Source organism: Schistocerca americana, chromosome 3 (assembly GCF_021461395.2).
Source record: "Schistocerca americana isolate TAMUIC-IGC-003095 chromosome 3, iqSchAmer2.1, whole genome shotgun sequence".
NCBI classification, from domain to species: domain Eukaryota; kingdom Metazoa; phylum Arthropoda; class Insecta; order Orthoptera; family Acrididae; genus Schistocerca; species Schistocerca americana.
In genome coordinates this window covers 412,442,405-412,463,683 of record NC_060121.1, presented here as the reverse complement: position 1 = coordinate 412,463,683, position 21,279 = coordinate 412,442,405, and the positions used below count along the sequence as shown (strand labels likewise).

General features: G+C 37.1%; 1 protein-coding gene across 1 annotated transcript in view; it reads left to right on the top strand.

Annotated features, from left to right (window-relative positions):
- The window catches only part of LOC124607281 (proton-coupled folate transporter-like), a 326,877-nt gene that overhangs the window by 149,888 nt on the left and 155,710 nt on the right, over nucleotides 1-21,279 (top strand). Inside the window, exons 3-4 of the mRNA XM_047139560.1 lie at nucleotides 9,508-9,816; nucleotides 19,543-19,717. Of these exons, the coding sequence (XP_046995516.1) occupies nucleotides 9,508-9,816; nucleotides 19,543-19,717 (484 nt within the window). The remainder of the gene's footprint in view (nucleotides 1-9,507; nucleotides 9,817-19,542; nucleotides 19,718-21,279) is intronic.

Here is a 21,279-nt window from a genome sequence, read left to right as displayed (position 1 = left end):
ACATTGTACCCAGCTCAAATTTCCAGTTTGTCCTGCATGAATTCATCCACTGAGTAATAACACTTCAGTGTCAGTACTTCATATAGTTTTCTTTTAAGTGTACCTAAATTCATCTTCATCAACTTGTTCCCTTTTAATTTATTACAAATTTTCATTCCCATGTTTTGAGGTCTCTGGGCATACACTCTGAGGTGGTGAGTGGGGAGCATGAAATTTTCTTTGTTTCTGGTATATGTGAATGGACATAACGGTTTCCCTCTAATAATTCATGTCTGGTGTACAAAAATATAATAATCTCATATATGTATAAGGATGGTAGAGGTAATATTTTAAGTTTTTTAAATAACGGTTGACATGATTCTTTGTGATTCGCAGTGCACATATTTCGTATGATTTTTTTCTGTATTTTTAGTATCCACACTATGTTTGTCAAGTTACCCCAAAAAACAATACCATACTTAATAATTGATTTGAAGTAGCTTGTACATGCTACTTTTTGTGTGTCCATATCAGTTGCAGTTGACAATATTTGCATTGCAAATGCAAAGCTGCTCAGTTTGTTTACCAGGTATTCAATGTGTGCCTGCCAGCTCAAATTTTTATCTACATTTAAACCTAAGAATTTGACTGAGTCAACTTCTTCTATACCTTGGTTGTTGAGTACGACCTTAATCTGCTTACATTTTGACTGTTTGGTTCTGAACTGCATCACGTGAGTCTTAGATATGTTTAAATTCAACCCATTTAACTGAAACCAAGTTTCTAAGGTACTGAGGGTACTGATCACAGATTTGGGAATTTTTTCCGAGTCCTGATCTTCAACTAAGACAGAAGTATAATCTGCAAACAGAACTGATGGGGAGCTGATATTTAATGGTAAGACATTAACATAAAAGAGAAATAGGACTGGACCTAATATGGATCCTTGTGGAACACCCTGGGATATTTTTTTCCAGTCAGAAAAATAATATGTGCCATTTGAAGAAATGCTAACTCTTTGCTTTCTGTTTGATAAATAGGAGTTAAGCCATTGTAGGGCATTGCTGCTAATGCCATACTTTTCAAGTTTGTAAACAGGCAATGCATGGGACGGAATCAAATGCCTTTGTGAGGTTGCAGAAAATTCCTGCCACCTTATTTCTCTTGTCTAATGATGTGCTTATTTTCTCAGTGAAACTGTTTACTGCACAGTGATGTTTTTACCCTGCTGAAAACCAAATTGATTGTTTAGAATAACAGAATATTTTGCAATGAAGTTTTGGATTGGTGCAACAGCAAGTTTTTCAAATATTTTTGATAGGACTGGGAGAATGGAGATAGGGCGATAATTTCCCATGGTTTCTCTTGATCCCTTCTTCCCCTACTGTGGTGTTCCTTAAGTGAATCATAACTGGTGATGAGATGTGGGTCCATGGTTATGATGTTGAGACCAAGGTGCAATCTTCACAGTGGGCCGGGAAAGGTTCTCAAAGGCCAGAAAAAAAGCTCATCAGGTCAGGTCAAATGTCAAAGCCATGCTGATTGTTTTATTTAATTTTGAAGGATTGGTTCACCATGAATTCTTGCCATAGGGACAAACTGTTAATCGATGGTACTATTGGGATGTGCTGTGGTGTGTGCAAGAAAATGTGAGAAGGAAATGACCTGAAATGTGGTGAGACTATTCATGGCTTTTGCATCACAATAATGTACTTACACACTCATCTCTGTTGGGGAGTGACCACTGCACAAAAAATGAAACACAGTGCTGCCTCATCCTCCATACTCTCCAAACCTGGCCCTGTGGTTTTTTTTTTTTTCCAAAGTTAAAAGCTCCATTGAAAGGATGAATATTTGCAGTGATAGATGAGATAAAAGAAAATTTGCAGATAACACTTTGCATTATCCAGCAAGGGGCGTGCCAAGATTGCTTCTGGAAGTGGAAACGGCATTGAGAGTGATGTATCAGTTGTGGAGGAGAGTATTTCAAAGGAGACCTGGGACAATAAGTGAAAGGTTAGCACAGAAAAATTTTGTAGCCAAAGTTCTGGAGGTTTTTGAACATACCTTGTACACATTAGTGTTAGTTGTATTCTCAGCAATATGCCTGATGTCATTTCCAATTGCAAAATTGAATTTGCAGACAGAAATATTGTATGCATTTTCAACTATAATTACTTTTCATCTTCACCAGGAGCTTTCTCCAAAGTATGTAAATCCTAAGCGACATTGCTGAGCCCTGCACATGGTTTAAAGACACTAGTTGTGAGGAGTGCCTTTTAAGCTTTTACAGAAACAGTGTAAAAATATTTTATTACAAAGCATTTTCCTGTTTCTCAAAAAGTTCACATTTAAAGTTAATACATCTTTGCATGCATTCAAACCAACTCTGGAAACCTTTTCCCCTCTGATGTTGCTACCTCAAAAATATGGTTGTGGAAGGGTTCAGTAGTTTCTTGAGTTGCGCCAACGATATAAATGGGGAAATAGAAATTCAGCAATATATCAGGTGAATATGGACCATGAGCCATTAATTTGATGTTTTTCTCCATCAAATAATCAGTTGTTTGATGTGCTTTATGATGCAGCCAGCAGTGTCATAATGGACAATGGTGCGACACTTTTGCTTATTTTTTCCATATCGCACAGATGACTTAAAGCAAGGAGTTTGTTGTATACCATTCAGTATTAACTGTTATTAACTGCAGTTGGAGCCTCTAAAACAGTATTTGTGACTGGTTCAGAGAGAGAGAGAGAGAGAGAGAGAGAGAGAGAGAGAGAAAGAGAGAGAAAATGATTAGTAAAAAAAACCCTCTTTTGTTGGTCAAGTGATTATTTCAAAAATAAAAACCACCTATGTAGGAAAATAACTTCCCTCGAGAAATTTTTGTTGATTTAAATTCACCTGCGAACACCTAGATAGTTGATCACTGCTTAGTTTCCAGCTCATACAACTATATCCAAGTTTTGCCTCTTGTTATGATTTTGTGTATTGATTTCTTCTTTTTCTTTAGTTTCCGTATGCTTTCAAGTTTCAGGGTTGTATATGGTTTTCCTGAGTCAAATATTTTGAGCAGTTTCATACATCAGTAGATACAATTTTTTTCTTTTGGTCAAATTGTGTGGAATCCATGAGCTGAATATTCATGCAAAACTCAATGTACTGTGGTCTTCCTTATGTCTAAAGAAGCCTCTATCTCAGGGTAAGTCACATGGCAGTGTTTCACACAAGATTGATGTTTTCAGAACAACAATCAGTTTTGTTTGAAATTATTGAAATTCATCATTGACAGAAGCACAACTGATGAAATTCTTTAAGCGAACTGTAAGCAGTTGAGTGAAGTGATTCAAGGCATTGTTTCTGAGTTAGACATTTGTGAAAATTGTAAAAATTGTCCAACAAACACCTTCAAGCAAAACTTCCATTTTTTCACAACACTGTTTCCTTAAACACTGACTGTACAAAAACTATTCTGCCAATTTGTGAGCTGATATTGTTGTAACAATGACAAATGGCCAATTGTAAACAATAGTAATGTCACATGTCAGTAGCTTCATCTAATTGTCTTATGTGTAAAACTTACAAGGTGACTCTTGCTCCTATTAATCATCATCGGACAGTTCTGTACCACTTTGGTTCCATGGGTGCTACCTATCATAAGACTTTCTCAGTCTTCGTAATCCATCTCTTTCAATTCTGTGTATGTTTTATGTTTCCTCTACTGTTAGATTGTTTCTGAACTTGTTCGGCCTTTTGTCCATTATCTCCAAACTACTTAAGGAATTATAAATGATTATATTGAACTTATCAAACTTGCAGCATCTCCCAAATCTTTTCATGCGTTTTGGAACCTCAACTGCATCCAGACATTTGTAACATTACTACTGCAAACTGCATCTGGCATTTTTACTATGCATTACTCTACTTATTTTGCAGTGATATTGGCATTCACTGCCTTGTCCAAAATACCCAGTATCATTCTTCATTTAGGTTCATTACAAGATCCTACATGGAAACAATGTTGTCACTCATTCAGCTGATTTTCATTACCTGTTCCTATGAATTATGTATTTAGATTCTTCTCTATGAGCTAGAAAGAGTGGCCAAGCAAAATAATTCTTATTTTAAAAGTAGTTTTGATTGTCTGTTACTATATGTAGTTCACTGAGGAACTGGTCAAATACTTTTAGTTGTGAGTAGGGAAAACATTTTCATTCTGTGTGATAAATATTGTTGCTATCAGATCATGATCTTTTGTTAATGACAGTCATGGTAAGGGTGTAAATAAGCACATTGGACAAAAAGTTTGCGATCCCCCCACAGATACTCACACTAATAGCATATAAAACCTCTTTTAATCTTGATAATGTCCTCAGTTCAATGAGAAAAAGGGTCACCAAGTTTCTTCAAGTTTGTCATATCCAGCTGACACCAATCATTGGTTATTAAAACCCATATATCTACCAAACAGTGGTGATGTTGATTACTGTATTTCACCTGTGGTTCTAACACTCCCAAACGTTTTCTGTAGGATTAAGATTGGGAGCTGTTATGGGCAAATTGATGTGCTGTAGGGTATCTGAGTGTTCTTCAAACCAGAAGTGTATGTGAGCAACTCAGTGAACACAGCTGTTGTCACCTTGGAAGAGAGAACTGACTATAGTATTGTCAGCTTGGAAGAGAGAACTGACTGTAGCAAACTCATAAATGCCATGTAGAAGAAAGAGCAACACCTTGTCTGTCACCAAGGGTACTGAAATAAACAGCCTGGTTCAAGTTTTCAGTAACTTGAGTGGTTTATGGTGTGAAAAACATCGCAAAAACATCACAGAACTACCTCCACCTTTAAGAGGAGCCTCCAAGCACTGTGAATTAAATGCCTCATTGGGCGAACAAAGCACTTGATGCCACACATCATTTGAAAAGAGATGAAATCACGACTCCCCAGATCACCCTTTTGCAATGTACCAAACTGCAAATATCCACTGCATGCAGTTCCTCTCATAACGTTCACTCAAAGACTGATTCAGATGAATCTGTATTCACTGACAGTAGCAGTTGGGTTTGAAACCAGTTTTCATTGACAAGGTGTGACACTTGTTTGCAGTCCCTGTTGGTTAGGATGTTCCTAAATCCTCTGTCCTTACATTGTGTCACGTGGCTGCAAGGGGGCACCATTCCTTGTAATAGACAACTTTGACAGTCTACATTAATATAGCAATGAACAACCAACTTCATTCACTGTGTGGTCATGGACACATACAAACACCATAGCTCCTTTGTGCCATAATGTCAGATCTCCATTTGACCCTCGTCACTGCACTGATCCCATACATCTGACTGGTACATACATATCATTCCACTGTCATGACTCGCAAAGCTGTGGAAAGTCACCTGACCAGCTCGTTCCAGTTCTGTACTATGTACGATGCTCCAATGGGAAAAATGTGTTTTTTAAAGTGGTGACTAATATTTTTACTGAAAAGCTTATTATTATGATGATTTTGAAACTATGATTTAATTGTAAGAAACAGATTTTCTGATTTTTACCAATAAAATTAGCAGTCATAAGCTGAGCAAATATTGCTAAACATGTCTGTTTTAAAACAACTATAGGTCATGAATTCCTCTTCATGTGTCCTTTATTATCTGCAGAGAAAATGTTTGCTGCTCTTTTTATATTAGATTTAAGGATATACTCAATAATAAATACTGTCACAACAACTGTGATTAATTCACATTAAAATATTCTTTATATAAACTGCTGTAGCTGCTGCTTGGCTTATTACATGTGAAATTAGTAATTATTAAATATTATAAAAGTTATGTATCTCAAACAAAATATATGGTTGTCACAAAAAATAGCTTAAGCTTTTCACAAGAATGTTATATTGTTGTAAACTCAATATAAAACTGCTATTATTACAGTGTGATGACAATGCCATGTAAAGGATAGATTGCTACTCACTATATGGAGGAGACACTGGATTGCAGTCAGGCACAACAAAAAGATTACTGTAGACTACTATACATTTGAGCTTTCAGCCAAAAAGCATTCTTCTGATGTAGAAAACACACACACACACACACACACACACACACACACACACACACAGAAATATCAATTTGTTCTTTTGCCCATGATTTATTTGATATAGCATTGGTATTCATTTTATATGTGGATACACTAATAATTCAAGAGTTACAAAGAACAATAATTTATTTCCAACATATGGCATTACAGTGCACCTTGGTTTACTTGTTGTAGTATATTTTACTCACAGTTTATCTTTTCTTTCTCACTCTCCCCTTTGTAGTTGCCTACCTCCAACTGTCTACATGCTATTGCTATGATTTTCTCAACAATGCTGGAATCAATTATCTCTTGGTGGTTTTGGTTGGTTAATTATAATTTTGATATCTATTTACCAATTCCTTGTCATTTAATTTTCTGTTCTCATTGCCATGTGCACTGCCTGGTCACAGCAGACGTCTCTATTTCCAGCTATATTCTGGTATGAAAACGCTTGAAGAGTTGATACGTGAAAGAACTCTTAAATGATGCTTGATTCATATGAGGAAGAATACATTAGATAAAAGTAGTTTTATGATTGATATCAGAACTTTACATTAGACAGAATAGTGCAACATCTGTGTCCTCTGAGTCCTGATGTCGACTGCAGAGATCACTGTTGAAAACTTGAGTATTTTATTCAAAATCACACAGCTTAAAAACTGAGAAGATTGTTTTCAGCACAAAATCTTGATCATATAGCCTATCACAATTCCTGATCATGAACTATACAGAACTATGGAGAATAATCACCACCATTCATTGGCTATAGGTCAAACCTGATATGGTAGTAGAAGCAACCTGTTAAATGACTACTTTTTAAATGGGCATGACATTTTGGAGTGGTTTTGCTGAAAACTGCTGTGCCACTACCCTCTTAAATCATTATCCCCAGTACCATTGGGGTCATTACTGAGCAGTAATGGGTTTTCCTTTGGAAAACCAGTTTTTTGTTGATATTAGGACAGGAGAAGCCAAAAATTCAGCATGCAAGTAGTGCTCTTGCACTCATGTGTAGCTCTTTTGCCTGGCTGCACACGTTCCTCTCCACAATGCCATGCTGTCTGAGCATGAGGAGGGGAAAGAGGGGGAAACTGCAAATGGGCCATATTTAGAATACAATGCTGTCACATTGTGGATGGCTTGGTATCATATGTCATATTTCTCAGCAACATACATCACAAACAAAACAAATCTTCACTATTTTTAATTATTTTTGGAGTGCTGAAGACATAATGTAATTTTTGTCCGGTATAAACTGTCAGCATTTGGACAGGTGCAGAAAGTTTCACAGAATTCTACATTCAAGTTGCCATATAGTTGTGACTTATAATTGGTGGAAAAAATCTTTCACACAAACAAGTTGATCAAAATATTTTATCACATTTGAAACCTTATTAGGGAGATATAGAAACTCTTATGGACCTCCTGAGCTTTTACAATATAAAAGAATTTGTCTTTTAAATGAAAATTACATTGCAGATCAATCAGTTCCCTGTGTACTTGCACAGGGGTGCTTTCAACTGAAACAACAAACTGTCTCAAAACCAGCTTGAAAAGAGATGTAAGATTGGCAGTGTCCTCACAACATTTAGAAAACTATCTTTGTCATTCTTTCAAGACCACAATGAATTCATTAAACCTCATGCCTTCTTTAACATCAGTGAGCTTAGGGAAATGGACAGACTTTTTTGTCAGAAACGGACACTCTCACAATGTGATTTTGTTTTTAAATGCTTCTCCATCAAATCAAAATAAGTTGTTTCTCATGTTGCAATATGTTACTGTGGCAGTGTGCAGTCAAGTCCACTTAAAAGGCAAGATCTGCAATCCATTACAGATTTTCTAATTGTTGTTCTTGCTTTGCTTTTCCTTCATAAATTCATCAATAGTAGATTTTTAAATGGAAAATCATTCCAGACATGTCCCTGGAATTAACCAACATGCTTTGTTGTGGGCTAATATGCAAGTCTCCATGTTCTTCTTCTAATTCCATCAAGAACTGTAGCAACTGACAGTGGAATAATGCGTGTGATTTCAGAAAATTTAATATTTGTTTCACAAATTCATCAAGGGGTCCATGCCTGACAATTTAGCACAAAGTGCTTCTTGCTGTACAGAACAATGAATCCCATCTGTTGATCATTGTAAGTTTTTGCTTTTCATCATCAACTAAATCTTTAAAGTCTTTCTGCATAGTGTTGCAGTGTAACTGCATAGTAAATTTGCAGTACCCGTTGATTATGTGACTGCTTTATAGATATTGATAATTCTCGTTCTTCTCTTCCGTCATTCACATTCATTTTTAAAGATGTATGAAGATAGATTGCTGGACTGCCACTTTTTGTGCAGACAGCCACTTGGCCTGAGAACTTCCTTTATACCACAAACAGATAGTGAAGGGTAAACAGTGCTGACACCATGATTCAGCCAAACTCAAGAATGCCATGCCAACTGAAAAATGCTGCACTGCAATGCAAACCAAATGTCATGTTGTAGAGTACTTCTGAGAAGAACTGAGGAAAGCCGAGACAGGCCAAGTTTTGACCCACACACAAGTTGCATATTGTGCTCATGTAGAGTTTTGCATTATGTTGTTGAACTTGAATTAGAAATTGTAGCTTTATAATAAATAGCCCGATAAGCATAGGATTCTGTCCAGAACTTTTCAGACATCAAATTTATCCATATGCTCAAAACTGGGGATACGATTTATCCTAATAACCAAAAAGGAGGAGAAGGTAACAGTGTAGATAAAAGATATACAAAAATTTGTTCAACATGCTATCTAGACTGATAATAGTGCATTCTTCAGGTTTAAATTTGAAATTCTTCAAACATTCAGTCACATACAGTTACAGTTTCTTTCATTGTATTTTTCAGCCTCAGGTCCACAAATTGTATCATGAAATGATTTGAACACATTGTATAGTACCTTATCAAAATACAACTGAATATGCCATGAGAGGTGCTCGTGCAAGTTCATCATAAACTAGAATCATGTGACATTGCAGAAGCCAAAACACTTTTGTTTCCAATATCAACAACAGATGGTCAGCAAACGCATATGTGGGACATAAAGTTTCTGATCACCAGATTATTTTCTGGGTTAAACATAAGCCCCTCCTGGAGTGTCTTTTAGGATGTGATGATGCAACACTGTTTACAGAAATCTGTCCATCATTGGTGGTGGCATGAAATTTTGTAACCCTTTAGTGTTTGTATTACACTAAAAACCCTCTCCTCCCCTCTTCCCCACCCATGCCCCCATATCCCCCCCCCCCCCCCCCCTCTCTCTCTCTCTCTCTGTCACACTGCTTTACCATACTGAATTGATCTCTCGTTTATCGTTAATATTTATTATGTGTGTTATAGATACAAGATTTTGTATTATTACTGCAGAACACTTTTTACATAAAAAACATTTTTGATGTGCAATTGTGCTGTGTTGCAGGTAGAAGGCTATTGTCCAGACCAACTGTTGAACCGGCAGTATTTCTTTTCCTAGCAGCATCAGCAGTATCAAGCACAGTTACACAGACATTATTCTTGCAACGTGTATGTGAAGAAGATTTGGGTTACAATGCAACTGTGTGCTCTCACCTCGATTCCACCAATAATACTTCAGAACAACCTCATACTGCTAGCCTGCTCATGAGCAAGACTTTACTGGAAACTTTGTTGCCAGCTACACTAACCCTTTTCTTGGGCCCCTGGAGTGACCGACATGGCCGAAAACCTCTGCTTCTCTTCCCCTTGATAGGTAAGTGTGATATGATTGTAATATGAAGTTAGTGGAATGTAGGGTTTACTGTGTGAGAATATATTGCTAGTAACTGAGTGTCAGAGGTGATGTACAGCTGTGGGAAAACCATGTGGAAAAGGATTACTGCAAGCTTGGATTTTGATAAAGCATTTCTTCAAAGAACCAAAAACAATTCCTTCTCCTTCCTACCCCACACACACAAAGCTGTAACACTCTTTCAGGATTATAGTTTTATGCAGCTGGTATTATGGTAATAACAGTCTATATATGGACATTAATTAGGTATTAGTCTTGTTGACTTCTTGATCATTCATGACTCTTTATTTTATGTTATCTGCAGTTTTTCTGATTATATTAAGATAAACGTTTGAATGGTTCTGTGGGAAAGAGATTATCGATTTCCTATCGCATCCTTGTTCTACCCAGGCTTGTGCTCCAGCTCTAATGACCTCAGTGTAAATGGGCTGTAAAACCCCAATCATGTGTCCATTCAGTTTTGAGAAACTTTGGTATCTGTGTTTTTAGACTTGACTATCATTTATATTGCATGTAAATAAAATGAAATTGTCAATCAAGAACTTATCAACAGAGAGCTTGCAAAGTATGCTCTTCAGAGTGAATGTGTGTGTGTGTGTGTGTGTGTGTGTGTGTGTGTGTGTGTGTGTGTGTCTGTGTGTGTCAGATACAGATAAATCATGTGCCTTGGTAAATCAAAACTTAAATACTAACTTCATTAACTGTAATCTCAGTTATTACAAGGGTTGTTGAAGATTTTGACATGGTTACCACTCAAAGTTTGTGTGAAGAGATTCATACCACATAATAAGTTGCGTTCAATGTAAGAAGCCCTGTCATTTACCAAAGTATGTTGATGTGTGGTGGATGAAGTTGAGGCAACTGATTGGCATTTGAAAATTAAGTGTATTAATCAAAACAAAATCTTTCTTTCATTTGCATAAAAATTGTGATTACAGTTACATATTGCTTAAATAATCTACATAGAACTTTAATTAGATATTTGTACAGCCAAGTTGACTTGAAACACATTTAGTGTCTTTTTCCTTCTTATTTGATAACATTGTGATAATCTGAAATGGCAAACTGAAAGCCATCAAAATTTTTAATTAAATTACTGTTCTCTGCTTAGTGCATGCTACTGAAAATAATTTGATGTCAGACAAGCTCTTTACAACGTAAAAGAATAGCTTCAGTTCTTCAGATTACAGCTTCTGGCTACTGGAATACCATCAGCAGTATGTCCTGTCTCCATTCCATGAGACTGTGGGGTGGTTTGGGATAACTCAAGAAATTGGCAGATAGCATGGTGATCGAGGACTTTGCACTAGAAATTGTTCTCACCTTGATAGCCAAATACTGGCGATGAAATCTTTTTCTACTGCTAAGATTTGAATGAGCTAGCTCTAGATCAAGAATCACCACAATGATATGCATTAAATATTGTATGTCAAAGTGGGAGGCTGTGCCATGTATGATAGTCCTATTTCATTGCTGGATAGCCCAACTCCTACAACTCATTCTTCAGTTTAGCCAGCTATAAACGTCTCCAGTTCCGAAACCTTCTGTTATCAGTAGATTTTCTTTGCACATTTGTCTGCTGCTGGCTGTGATGCAAAAGTAATTTTATTAATTGTTAGCTTATAGAGGTTGCTCATTTTCAGTTTTCTTTCCAATTATGCTTTCATTGTATGCCACCCAGTGCAAAATTCTCCACAATTATTCTCTGAAATGCACAATCTCATATTGTAAGCTGGATAAAGGCCTCCTTCAGACATCTCTAGACATTATGGTCTTCAGCCATAAGCATCCATATTGCTCTGGTATGCTTTGTAATGTCACCTTCCCACCTTTCATTATGGCATCATCTCTGACTTCTCTTATCAGTCTGAATCTAGTAAAGACCTTTCATCGTCCATCTACCACTTATTCACCGCCCCACTAGTCTTTCAAACCTCCAGTTAAGTCTCAATGTGGCCATAATTAAGCCTTTCACTTCTGGCTGCTTCCTGACATGATCATTTATTTTCCTCTCTTACTAATCATGGACCTTATCATGATGAGAAGGCTTGCAGACCTCAACAATGTGGATAGCAGTATCATAGATACATCCACACCAGCGAGTTATCTGTGGAGAGGTCAAACTAATGTATGGTTGTTGAAGAGAGGCAGCAGCCTTTCAATTGTTGCAGATGAATAATGTGGATGATTAACTGATCTATCCTTGTCACATTAACTGACTTGACCTTGCTATGCTGGTACTGTGGCACTGCTAAAATTAAGGGCAAATCATAACATTTTCAGAGGGTACCCAGCACTATAGTATCTTTTAATGATAATGACATCTTCTTAGATAAAGTATTGCGGAACTAAAACAGTCCCCAGTACATATCTTTAGACAGGGATGACTCAGCAGGATGTTGTTATCAGAAAAGTAATTGTTGCAATATACTAACATGAATTATGAACAGAAGGAGGAAACAATCTGTAGAAGCTGATCTTTGTTCCAAAGAGATGTTGGAACGTGTGAGACAATGCTGACCATGCAACTTATCTGAGAAGACAGAGTGAAGAAAGACAAACCCAAATTTATAGCATTTGCAGATTAAGAAAAAGTTTTTTGTAGTTTAGAGTGAGTTACACTTCAATATTCTGAACAATATTCTGAATTTATCAGAGATAAAATTACAGGGACAAAAGGCTACCTACAACCTGTACAGAAACCAGGCTGCAGTTATATGGCTCAAAGGACAGGAAAGGGAAGCAGTAATTCAGAGTAGTTTCAAACAGCATTGCTCTATCTCTCATTGTATTCAGTCTGTACACAAAGTAGGTAGTGAAAGAAACCAAAGAGAAATTTGGAAATGGAATTAAGATTTAGGAAGAAGAAATAAAAACATTGAGGTTTACTGATGATACTGTATTCCTGTCAGAAATGACAAAGGACTTGGAAGATCAGTTGAACACAGTTGATAATGCTTTAAGAGAGTGAAGAGGTTGTAAGGTGAAAACCAACAGATGTAAGGGAGTACAGTGGAATATTGCTTAACAAGCACATCCCATAATGTGCAATTCGCATAATGAGCAAAACAAGTTGTAAAAAAATGACTCGATTAACGAGTGATGTTTCGCATAACAAGTGACAACAATTTATTGATTTAGTGTGATGTCATCAGCCGTTCACATGTGGCGGGGGAAATGTTCAGCAATATGAAGAGCTTTCATTGTCAGCAGCAGCATATGAACAATGGCTTTAATACATACTGCAGTCTGGACTTAGCACTCATTCTGTTACCATCTTAGTGTAGCTTGTGATCTCACATTTTTTTAAACTTATGTTTACACAGTGCTTTTTTTGTATGCAAATTTAAATAACCTTCATAGAAAAGTCCCCAAAGATAAAGCCACAAGAGGATGGCCGTAAGAGAAAGAAAATGAAATGTAAAATCATTGAAGAACATGAATGTGGTGTGAGCATTGCTGATTTAGCATACAATTGGTTTAAATCAATTATTTGCACTATTCTCAGAAACGAGGACAAGATTAAGGACATAGGTGCTTCAAAGGGAGTGATAAGAGTATCTAAACAACAGTTTCATATTCTGGATGATGTTGAAAGGTTGCTCCGTATATGGATAAATGAAAAGCAATTGCAAGATAACACTTTTAATGACAACATTATTTGTGAGAAGGCAAGAATGATTTACGCTGGTGTCATTAAGAAGATGCCAGAATCATCAGTGGCCGAAGAAGTGGTTAAGGGAAACCTTGGGTGGTTCGAGAAGTTTAAGAGGGTAACCAGCATCCACAGCATTGTGAGGAATGGTGAAGCTGCCAGCTTTGACACAAAGGTAGCAGAGAACTTCATCATCAACTTCAAGATGCTTGTAGATTCTGATGGTTATCTGCCGCAACAGGTTTTTAATTGTTATGAGATGGGTCTGTTCTGGATAAAGATGCCAAAGCATACCTTTATAACAGCCGAGGAGAGCGCATTGCCCGGTCACAAGCCAATGAAAGACCATCTCACACTGCTATTCTATGCCAATGCAAGTGGCAGTTTAAAAGTTAAACTGCTGCTTGTTTACCATTCAGAAAGTCCGTGAACCTTCAAGAAGTGTAAAATCCAGACCAGCAGGTTAAATGCGATGTGGAGGTCCAACAACAAGGCTTCAGTGACACATGATGTTTTTTGTGATTGGATCAATGAAGTGTTTGGTCCTTCAGTAAAAAACGTTTTGCTTGAGATTAATATGCCATTCTGTTTCTTGCCTGTAATGGACAGTGCTCCTGTCCATTCTCCAGGCCTTGAAGAATTTTAGCTCATCAACATCCAATTTCTGCCTCCCATCACCACTCTGTTACTCCAGCATATGGACCAGCAGATTATTTGTAATTGTAAGAAGCTTCACACTAAAGCACTTTTCAGGCATTGCTTTGAGCTGACTGAAGCTACCAATCTCAGTCTCAGAGAGCTCTGGAAATACCACTTCAACATCATTGCCTGCATCAAGATGATAAAAAAGGCATGGGAAGGGGTTACCAAGAGAATTCTCACTCCTGCTTGGAAGAAGATTTGACTGGAGTGCATTGTCAAATGTGACTCTGAGACATTTGAGTTAGTACGTATAGAGCCTGTAGTCAATGAGATTGTGTCTTTGGCCAAGAGCATGGGACGAGAAGTAGATAAAAATGATATCGATGAGCTTGTGGAAGCTCACAGCCAGGAAATGATCACTGAAGAGCTTATGGAGCTGCAGTGTGTTTCACAGCAGGAAGTTGAGAGAGGAGTTGTTCAGAGGAGGAGGAGGAGGAGGAGGAGGAGGAGGAGGAGGAGGAGGCATTAACAGCAAAGCAGAAATCTTCTGGCACAGTGAGAGAAATTCTGAAAGCATGAGAACTGGTTGCATCATACATTGAAAATCATCACCCCAATAAAGCAGAGTCTGCGTGCTCTTTAAATTTATTTGATGATAGTGCTGTGTTGGATTTTCACTAAGTGTTGAAGTGTTGGTAGAAACAAATGACTATAGATAGCTTCATAGTAAAAAAGGAATTAGTTATATATAGTGAATAATAATAAAGTACTTAACACTGTATGATTAATTTTCTTTGAATAAATGGCATGAATAAGATAAAACTTGAAGTACTTTTTCTGCGCCGAATGCATTATTGTATTTTACATTAATTTATACAGGATTAATTGTTTCACTTAACAAGTGTTTTGTACTATGAGTAAGACTCTGGAATGAATGATACTTGCTTTGCAAGGTTCCACTGTAGTAATGGAGTGTATTAAATTAGGCAATGCTGAGGGAATTAGGTGAGGAAATGAGACACTAGAATTAGTAGATGAATTTTGCTATTTGGTCATCAAAATAACTGACAACGGTATAAGTTTAGAGGATGTAAAATGGTATATGGCAATAACAAGAAAAAAATGATGAAAAAGAGAAATTTATTAATATAAAATATAAGTGTAACTATTAGAAACTCTTTTGAGAAAGTTTTTGTGGACCTTGTATGGACGTGAGACATAGTCAGTAAACAATACAGACAATATAAAGGTAGAAGATTTTGAACTATGTTGTTAGAGATAAATTCTAAAGTTTATATGGGTATACTGAGTAACTAATGAAGAGACATTGCACCAAATTAGAGAAAAAAAGAACTGTATGCCATATCTTGAATAAGAGAAGGGAAAGGTTGATCACTGGGCACATCCTGGGGCATCAAGGAATTGTTAGTTTCTTAACTGAAGGAGTGTGGGGCATAAAAATTGTGGTGAATGACTAAGACTTGACTACAGTAAACAGGTTAAAGTAGGTATGGGCTGCAGCAGGTATGCAGACATTTTGAGAAGTGCACAGGATAAAAAGAGCTGCATCAAACCAGGGTTGAGACTGAAGATCATGACAGCAACATTGTCCTGTCTCTCTTAGTAATTCAAAATATTCATCTCTCCATTCATAAATGAACAGCTCTTAGAACATGAAAATTTTTCAAATTAAGAGCCCCTGTATTACTTCTGTAAGTAAAAACTTGGAATACACAATGATTGTAAACATCCGATTTCAAGAACATACTGGGAACTCTGTACAGGATGGTTAAGAGAGTCTAGTTCCAGTTTCCACAGTTTTGACTTGAAACCACATTTGTTATTCTGATACATTTATGTGTGCCGTTTTAACATTGGCCAATGGGCTTGTCACATTGGTAATAACAGTTCCTGGCAGATCATCAAAGTTAAGCACTCTCGGGCTTGGCTAGCACTTGGATGGGTGACCTCTGGGTCTGTGGAGCGCTGTTGGCAAGCGTGGTGCACCTGGCCCTGGTGAGGCCAATTTGGGAACTACTTGACTGAGAAGTAGCAGCTCCAGTCACAAAAATTGACAATGGCCAGGAGAGCAGTGTGTTGACCCCTGACCGCTTCATATCTGCATCCAAGATGCGTATCGGCTGAGGATGACATAGTGTTCAGTTGGTACTATTGGGCTTTCTGAGACCTGTTAGGATGGAATTTTTAGCTTTAACACAGTCTAAACTGGCAGTGTGGTGGAGCAAGACTGCCTCCCTTTGCCTACAAATGAAGTAGCATGTATGTATTAAAAATACAGTTTTAAGTCAGAGCTATGGAAATTGGACTTAGGTACCTTTACTTCTCATGTGTAAAACTTAGTTTTGAAAATTGTATTTAGTTTACTAAAAGCACTATAGGCAAATTTTACTCTTCTTTTGCCATTTTCCTTGGCCATTCAGTCTTAGCTACTCTAAATTTCAAAATGTGTCATCTAGTTGAATATAAATTTTTTGTTTTGATATGTTTATTACATATTATTTTAGTCATATGTTAATTGATTTTTGAGCTTACTTTCAACTTTTCTGTATTTATATCTCCCATTTGTTATTGAAGTTTATGTCGAATAAAAGCAACAGTGCATAAAAATTATCAAAATGGAGTTGGCTTATCTACATTTCATTAACACATATTCTGTCTCATTTTTTTCCAATTTAGGACACTTAGACCTGCCTCTAGAGTGCGTTGGGGAGGATGACAGTTCAAATACATGTCCAGCCACCCAGATCTAGGTTTCTTGTGATTTCCCTAAATCACTGTAGACAAATGCCAGGATGCCTCCCTTAAAAAGGTGCGGCTGTTTCTTTTCCCCATCCTTCAAACAATCTGAGCTGATGCTCTGCCTCTAATGACCTTGATTGCTGAAGGGACATTAAACCCTATTCTTCCTTTATTCCTTCCTTCCTCTGGAGTTGCTGCAAATGTTCTTGGTGATACTATGCTGTGTCCTTGACTCATATTTCAATTTTAAATTTCTTGTTGTGTTGATGAAATCTAATAGAAGGTGAAACATACTTATTGCTACATGCTTGGGTTGTACACCTGTATGTTGTGGTTATGGTCACTGGCAGCCACTGTGCAGATCATTGGCTAAATACCTTCCTCCAGCAATTACTTGTGGCTTAACAGTTCTTATTTATGGAAGCTTTTGGGACTTACATGTCAATTAAATATTGTAATTTAGTAGAACATTCTAGGTATGTACACATAAGAGCGTTGTCTGCTGAGGCAGGTATAACAGCTCTGTATATGACTTCATGTATTTTCTATAAACTTGCTTTCAGTGCAAAAAGCTAGTTCTTGTTGAGAAATTAGCTCTCATAGCTGGTACTCAGTTTCAGATTCTACATGACAAAACTGAACAGGGATGTTGGAAATCTCAGACATCAGCATAACTGGACAAAAGCTATCATCTTCATTAATAGGAAAGTAAATATAACAGCCAGTACATTCCTCTTATGGTCTTATGGTTCACATTGTCCAACTATCAATGGAGAAAAAGGAAATGTGTGTGTGAGTGTGTGTGTGTGTGTGTGTGTGTGTGTGTGTGTGTGTGTGTGTGTGTGTCAGATGCACAGCAGGCATCCAGTTGTGTTTCTGGGAGATGATGACAAGGTTCCAACTAAATAGCTAAAAAGATTTGATCCTGTCCCTGAATGCATCTGGTAGTAAAAGAAACTGTATCATCTAACACCTAATTATGTCTGGATGGTATAGCCCAGCAGTGGTTTGAGAACAACAAGGAAAAGCTCAGGAGCTGGGACAAATCTCACATGGAAATTAAAAAAAAAAAAAAAAGAAAAAACATTTATCAACAATCAGTGGGGGTGACAGAGCCAAAGAGAAACTGAAGAATGAGTCTTAATCCAGGAAACATGACATAATCATATAACTGGCCTATCATAATTAATAGTGAAAGCTGAGACCTGTGAAAATATAATTGAAGCCAAAACTTTTCTATCCTCCTCTGCATAATTAGTTTATGATAATTGGACTGGTGACATCATAGAAGGCTGGTGGAACGAAACAGGCAATTCCAAAGGTAAATGACAACAGAGATTAATCTATGACAAATTCAGAGTGTAGCAAATTCATCTTAAGCACATACAACAATCTAGGGAGCAATCCAAACCTCAAATGTAAATCAAGCAAGATCAAAGCCCTACTTGGTGCATAGCTAAAGGCTTCAGTGACTAGCAAGAGATTGCTGGAAATAGCCAGACTGTGTGGAATTTAGTAGTAAACATTTGTCAGAGGGTGGTGCAACCTCATGTATTGGCTGTAACTGAAGTGCCATGTTTGGGCACAAGCCACAACTGTTGCCTAAACCTTGAGTGTGTCTGATAAGTCATCTCTTTCGATAATCAGGCTAGGCAGGCAATATAAATTGCTGTCGGACACCAAAAAATGTTTCAGTAAATATGGGCATGCAAATGAGTTGTGAGTGTGGGAAAACTCAGTCAGTGTTGTTTTAGCCTGCTCTCAGAATCCATTGCAGTGCAGCATCATGGACCTACCATTAGTAATATTTAATGTGAAAATTCTGGCAGAATATTATTGCAAAAAAAAGTTGTTTATAAAATTTCTTAATTTTTGTGAGTGTACAACTTGATGTTCTCTTAAACTTTGTACAATTTTATATTGAATTTTTATGGAGTGTATCACCACTGTTAGCGGTGGGCAATGCAGTAATACTGCCAGAATAACATTATTAAAGAAAGGAAAGTCAAGATCTTTTCACTGTTGATTACAAATTCTTCATGAAAGATTCTGCAACTCTATTGAAGTTTAAATTTATCCTTTATTTCACTGTTTCAGTTGTACATTCTTTTTATGATTGCTGATTTCGATCAATATTGATCAAAAATAGTCATCATAAGAATAAATGTGCAAGTGAGACTGTGATCAATGTAAAAGTACAAGGGTTTTCATAAGAAAAAAGTATATTTTTATCTGTGAATGTAAGTGTTAATGATAGATTAATAACAAGTTTTTCTTGGGTTTTATAAAGTACATTGCCTCTGACATGAAGTAAATAAACTCATTCATGTTCTGACTGGGATGACCACAGTTTGACAACATGGTAATCAAGCTACTCTCTTCTGGTGAGGTAGCAATTGATAAGTCTTATGAGACACATGATCAGTCTTTGTAAATGGACGTGAATGAATTTCAATGAGATGACAATATCTCCAACAAAGTATAAAAACATAAGAGAATTAAGTGAGAAAAGTTACTTATAAATCTAAAATGTTCTTTGTTGAATCATATAATGGAAACTTTGCCTATCGGAATTAGCTTTTTTGTGTCATATATTTATTGTTAACTCCATTTCTCTCTGTGTTCAACAGGTCATGCAACAACATATGCAGCATATGCTGGACTCTCTACTATAGACCATTTGCCACCACGCTATTTACTTCCTGCTTCCATACCGATTGCTCTAACTGGTGGCTTTATTGCATTGATCTTATCTTCGTACAGCTACATTGCTGATGTAAGTCATGCTGATAAAAGAGGATTGAGGTGAGTTACTCTGCATAAACAATCAACAGTCACAATTTATAACCAACTCTGTGATTCATTAATTTAATAGTAGAAATAAAAATGATATCCATTGTTGATGACTTGACCTGATACCCTGAACATTGAGGTAAGAAATGAATTATTTGTTATTTGCAAAATAAAATACTATGATATGTACAAATGATACACCTTCTGTCAGAGGAGCAGTGTTTTATGATGATAGGTGATGATGGTGGGGGATGAGGAAAAATAAAGAACAGAAGAAATGTTTGATGTGGCATATAATGATCTCTATTGTTTCTGAGAAATATGAACCTTTCTGGAGAAAAGCCATGTGTCTTCACAACCAGAGAAACAAGCCTTTATTGCCAATTGACAACAGTTTTCCCAAATGTGCTTTTACAGTCTGTAGTTAATTGCACCAACCTGTCCTGTTTCGTGTTTGCACCTGCATCTACTAACCATTGTATGTCTAGTGCTCCCATTCCTACAGCCTAGGCATCCAAGTTAAACACATATGCTCCAACACAATATCCAACAACCTCTGTACCAATAACCTCTTCCACTCATTCATCTCTCTAGCAACTAAAACACAAATCTTGCCTACAGACAAATGTCTTGGACAGCCTCCTCCTGTGACTCTGTCACAAACATAGTATCACTTCTAAAGAAGTCAGAAGCACCCCTCTCACCACCCAACCATCCAGTACCAGCCATTCCTTGAATGTCTCAACAGATTGTTATGCCAGGGTTTTGCAACTCAAGCATTGAAATGAGATAATCTCTCCTGATATCCTTACCACATCCCAAGTGCTAACTTGCACTGCCACCCTAAATTCTGCTACATGCTTGTCAAACAATGTAATATTACCAGACAATAACTACTTCAACATTCCTAACCCTACAGTTATTGTCAATGTAGAACGTGCTTCTTGTACCCACCCATGACTACGTACACCAGCCCCAGCCACTAGTAAACCATACAGTATGACAGATAGAGCAATATGTGAAACAACTCAGGGGTTTTTATGAAGGAATGATCATCATTAATCTGACTGATTGTGTGAATGGTCGAAGAAAACTGTCTGCCTTGGTAGCAATCTGTACCCAATTTTAAGCATGCTGTATAGCACAACACAACACAAGACACCGGAGTGCTTGCTTTACCAAACTCCGCTTTAGGATGCAGTATTAATCCCCCTCTCCAGCGCCCCCACCTAGACACACACAAACTACAGAACTAGTTTCTATGAGAGATGGGAATTTGCCGTCTAACATACCCTCTCATCACACCATCCTGTTGAGCTTCATTTTCTTTAAATGTCCCTTCACTCCCACCCTCAGTCCCTACATTTTGAAACCTTGTGCAACCAATCCCTCTCCCTCCTTCTAGGCTTAATATTTGCTACTTTAAGTGTTTATAGTGTCAGTAGTGAAAAGTTTGGCCTCCTGAACGTAAGTAATAGCCAGTCATTCTGTCTCCTGAATTTTATGAATTTATTATACAAGTTACTAGTAACCTTTTCTGTCTCACTCATAATGAAGTAATGGTTATGAGTCAT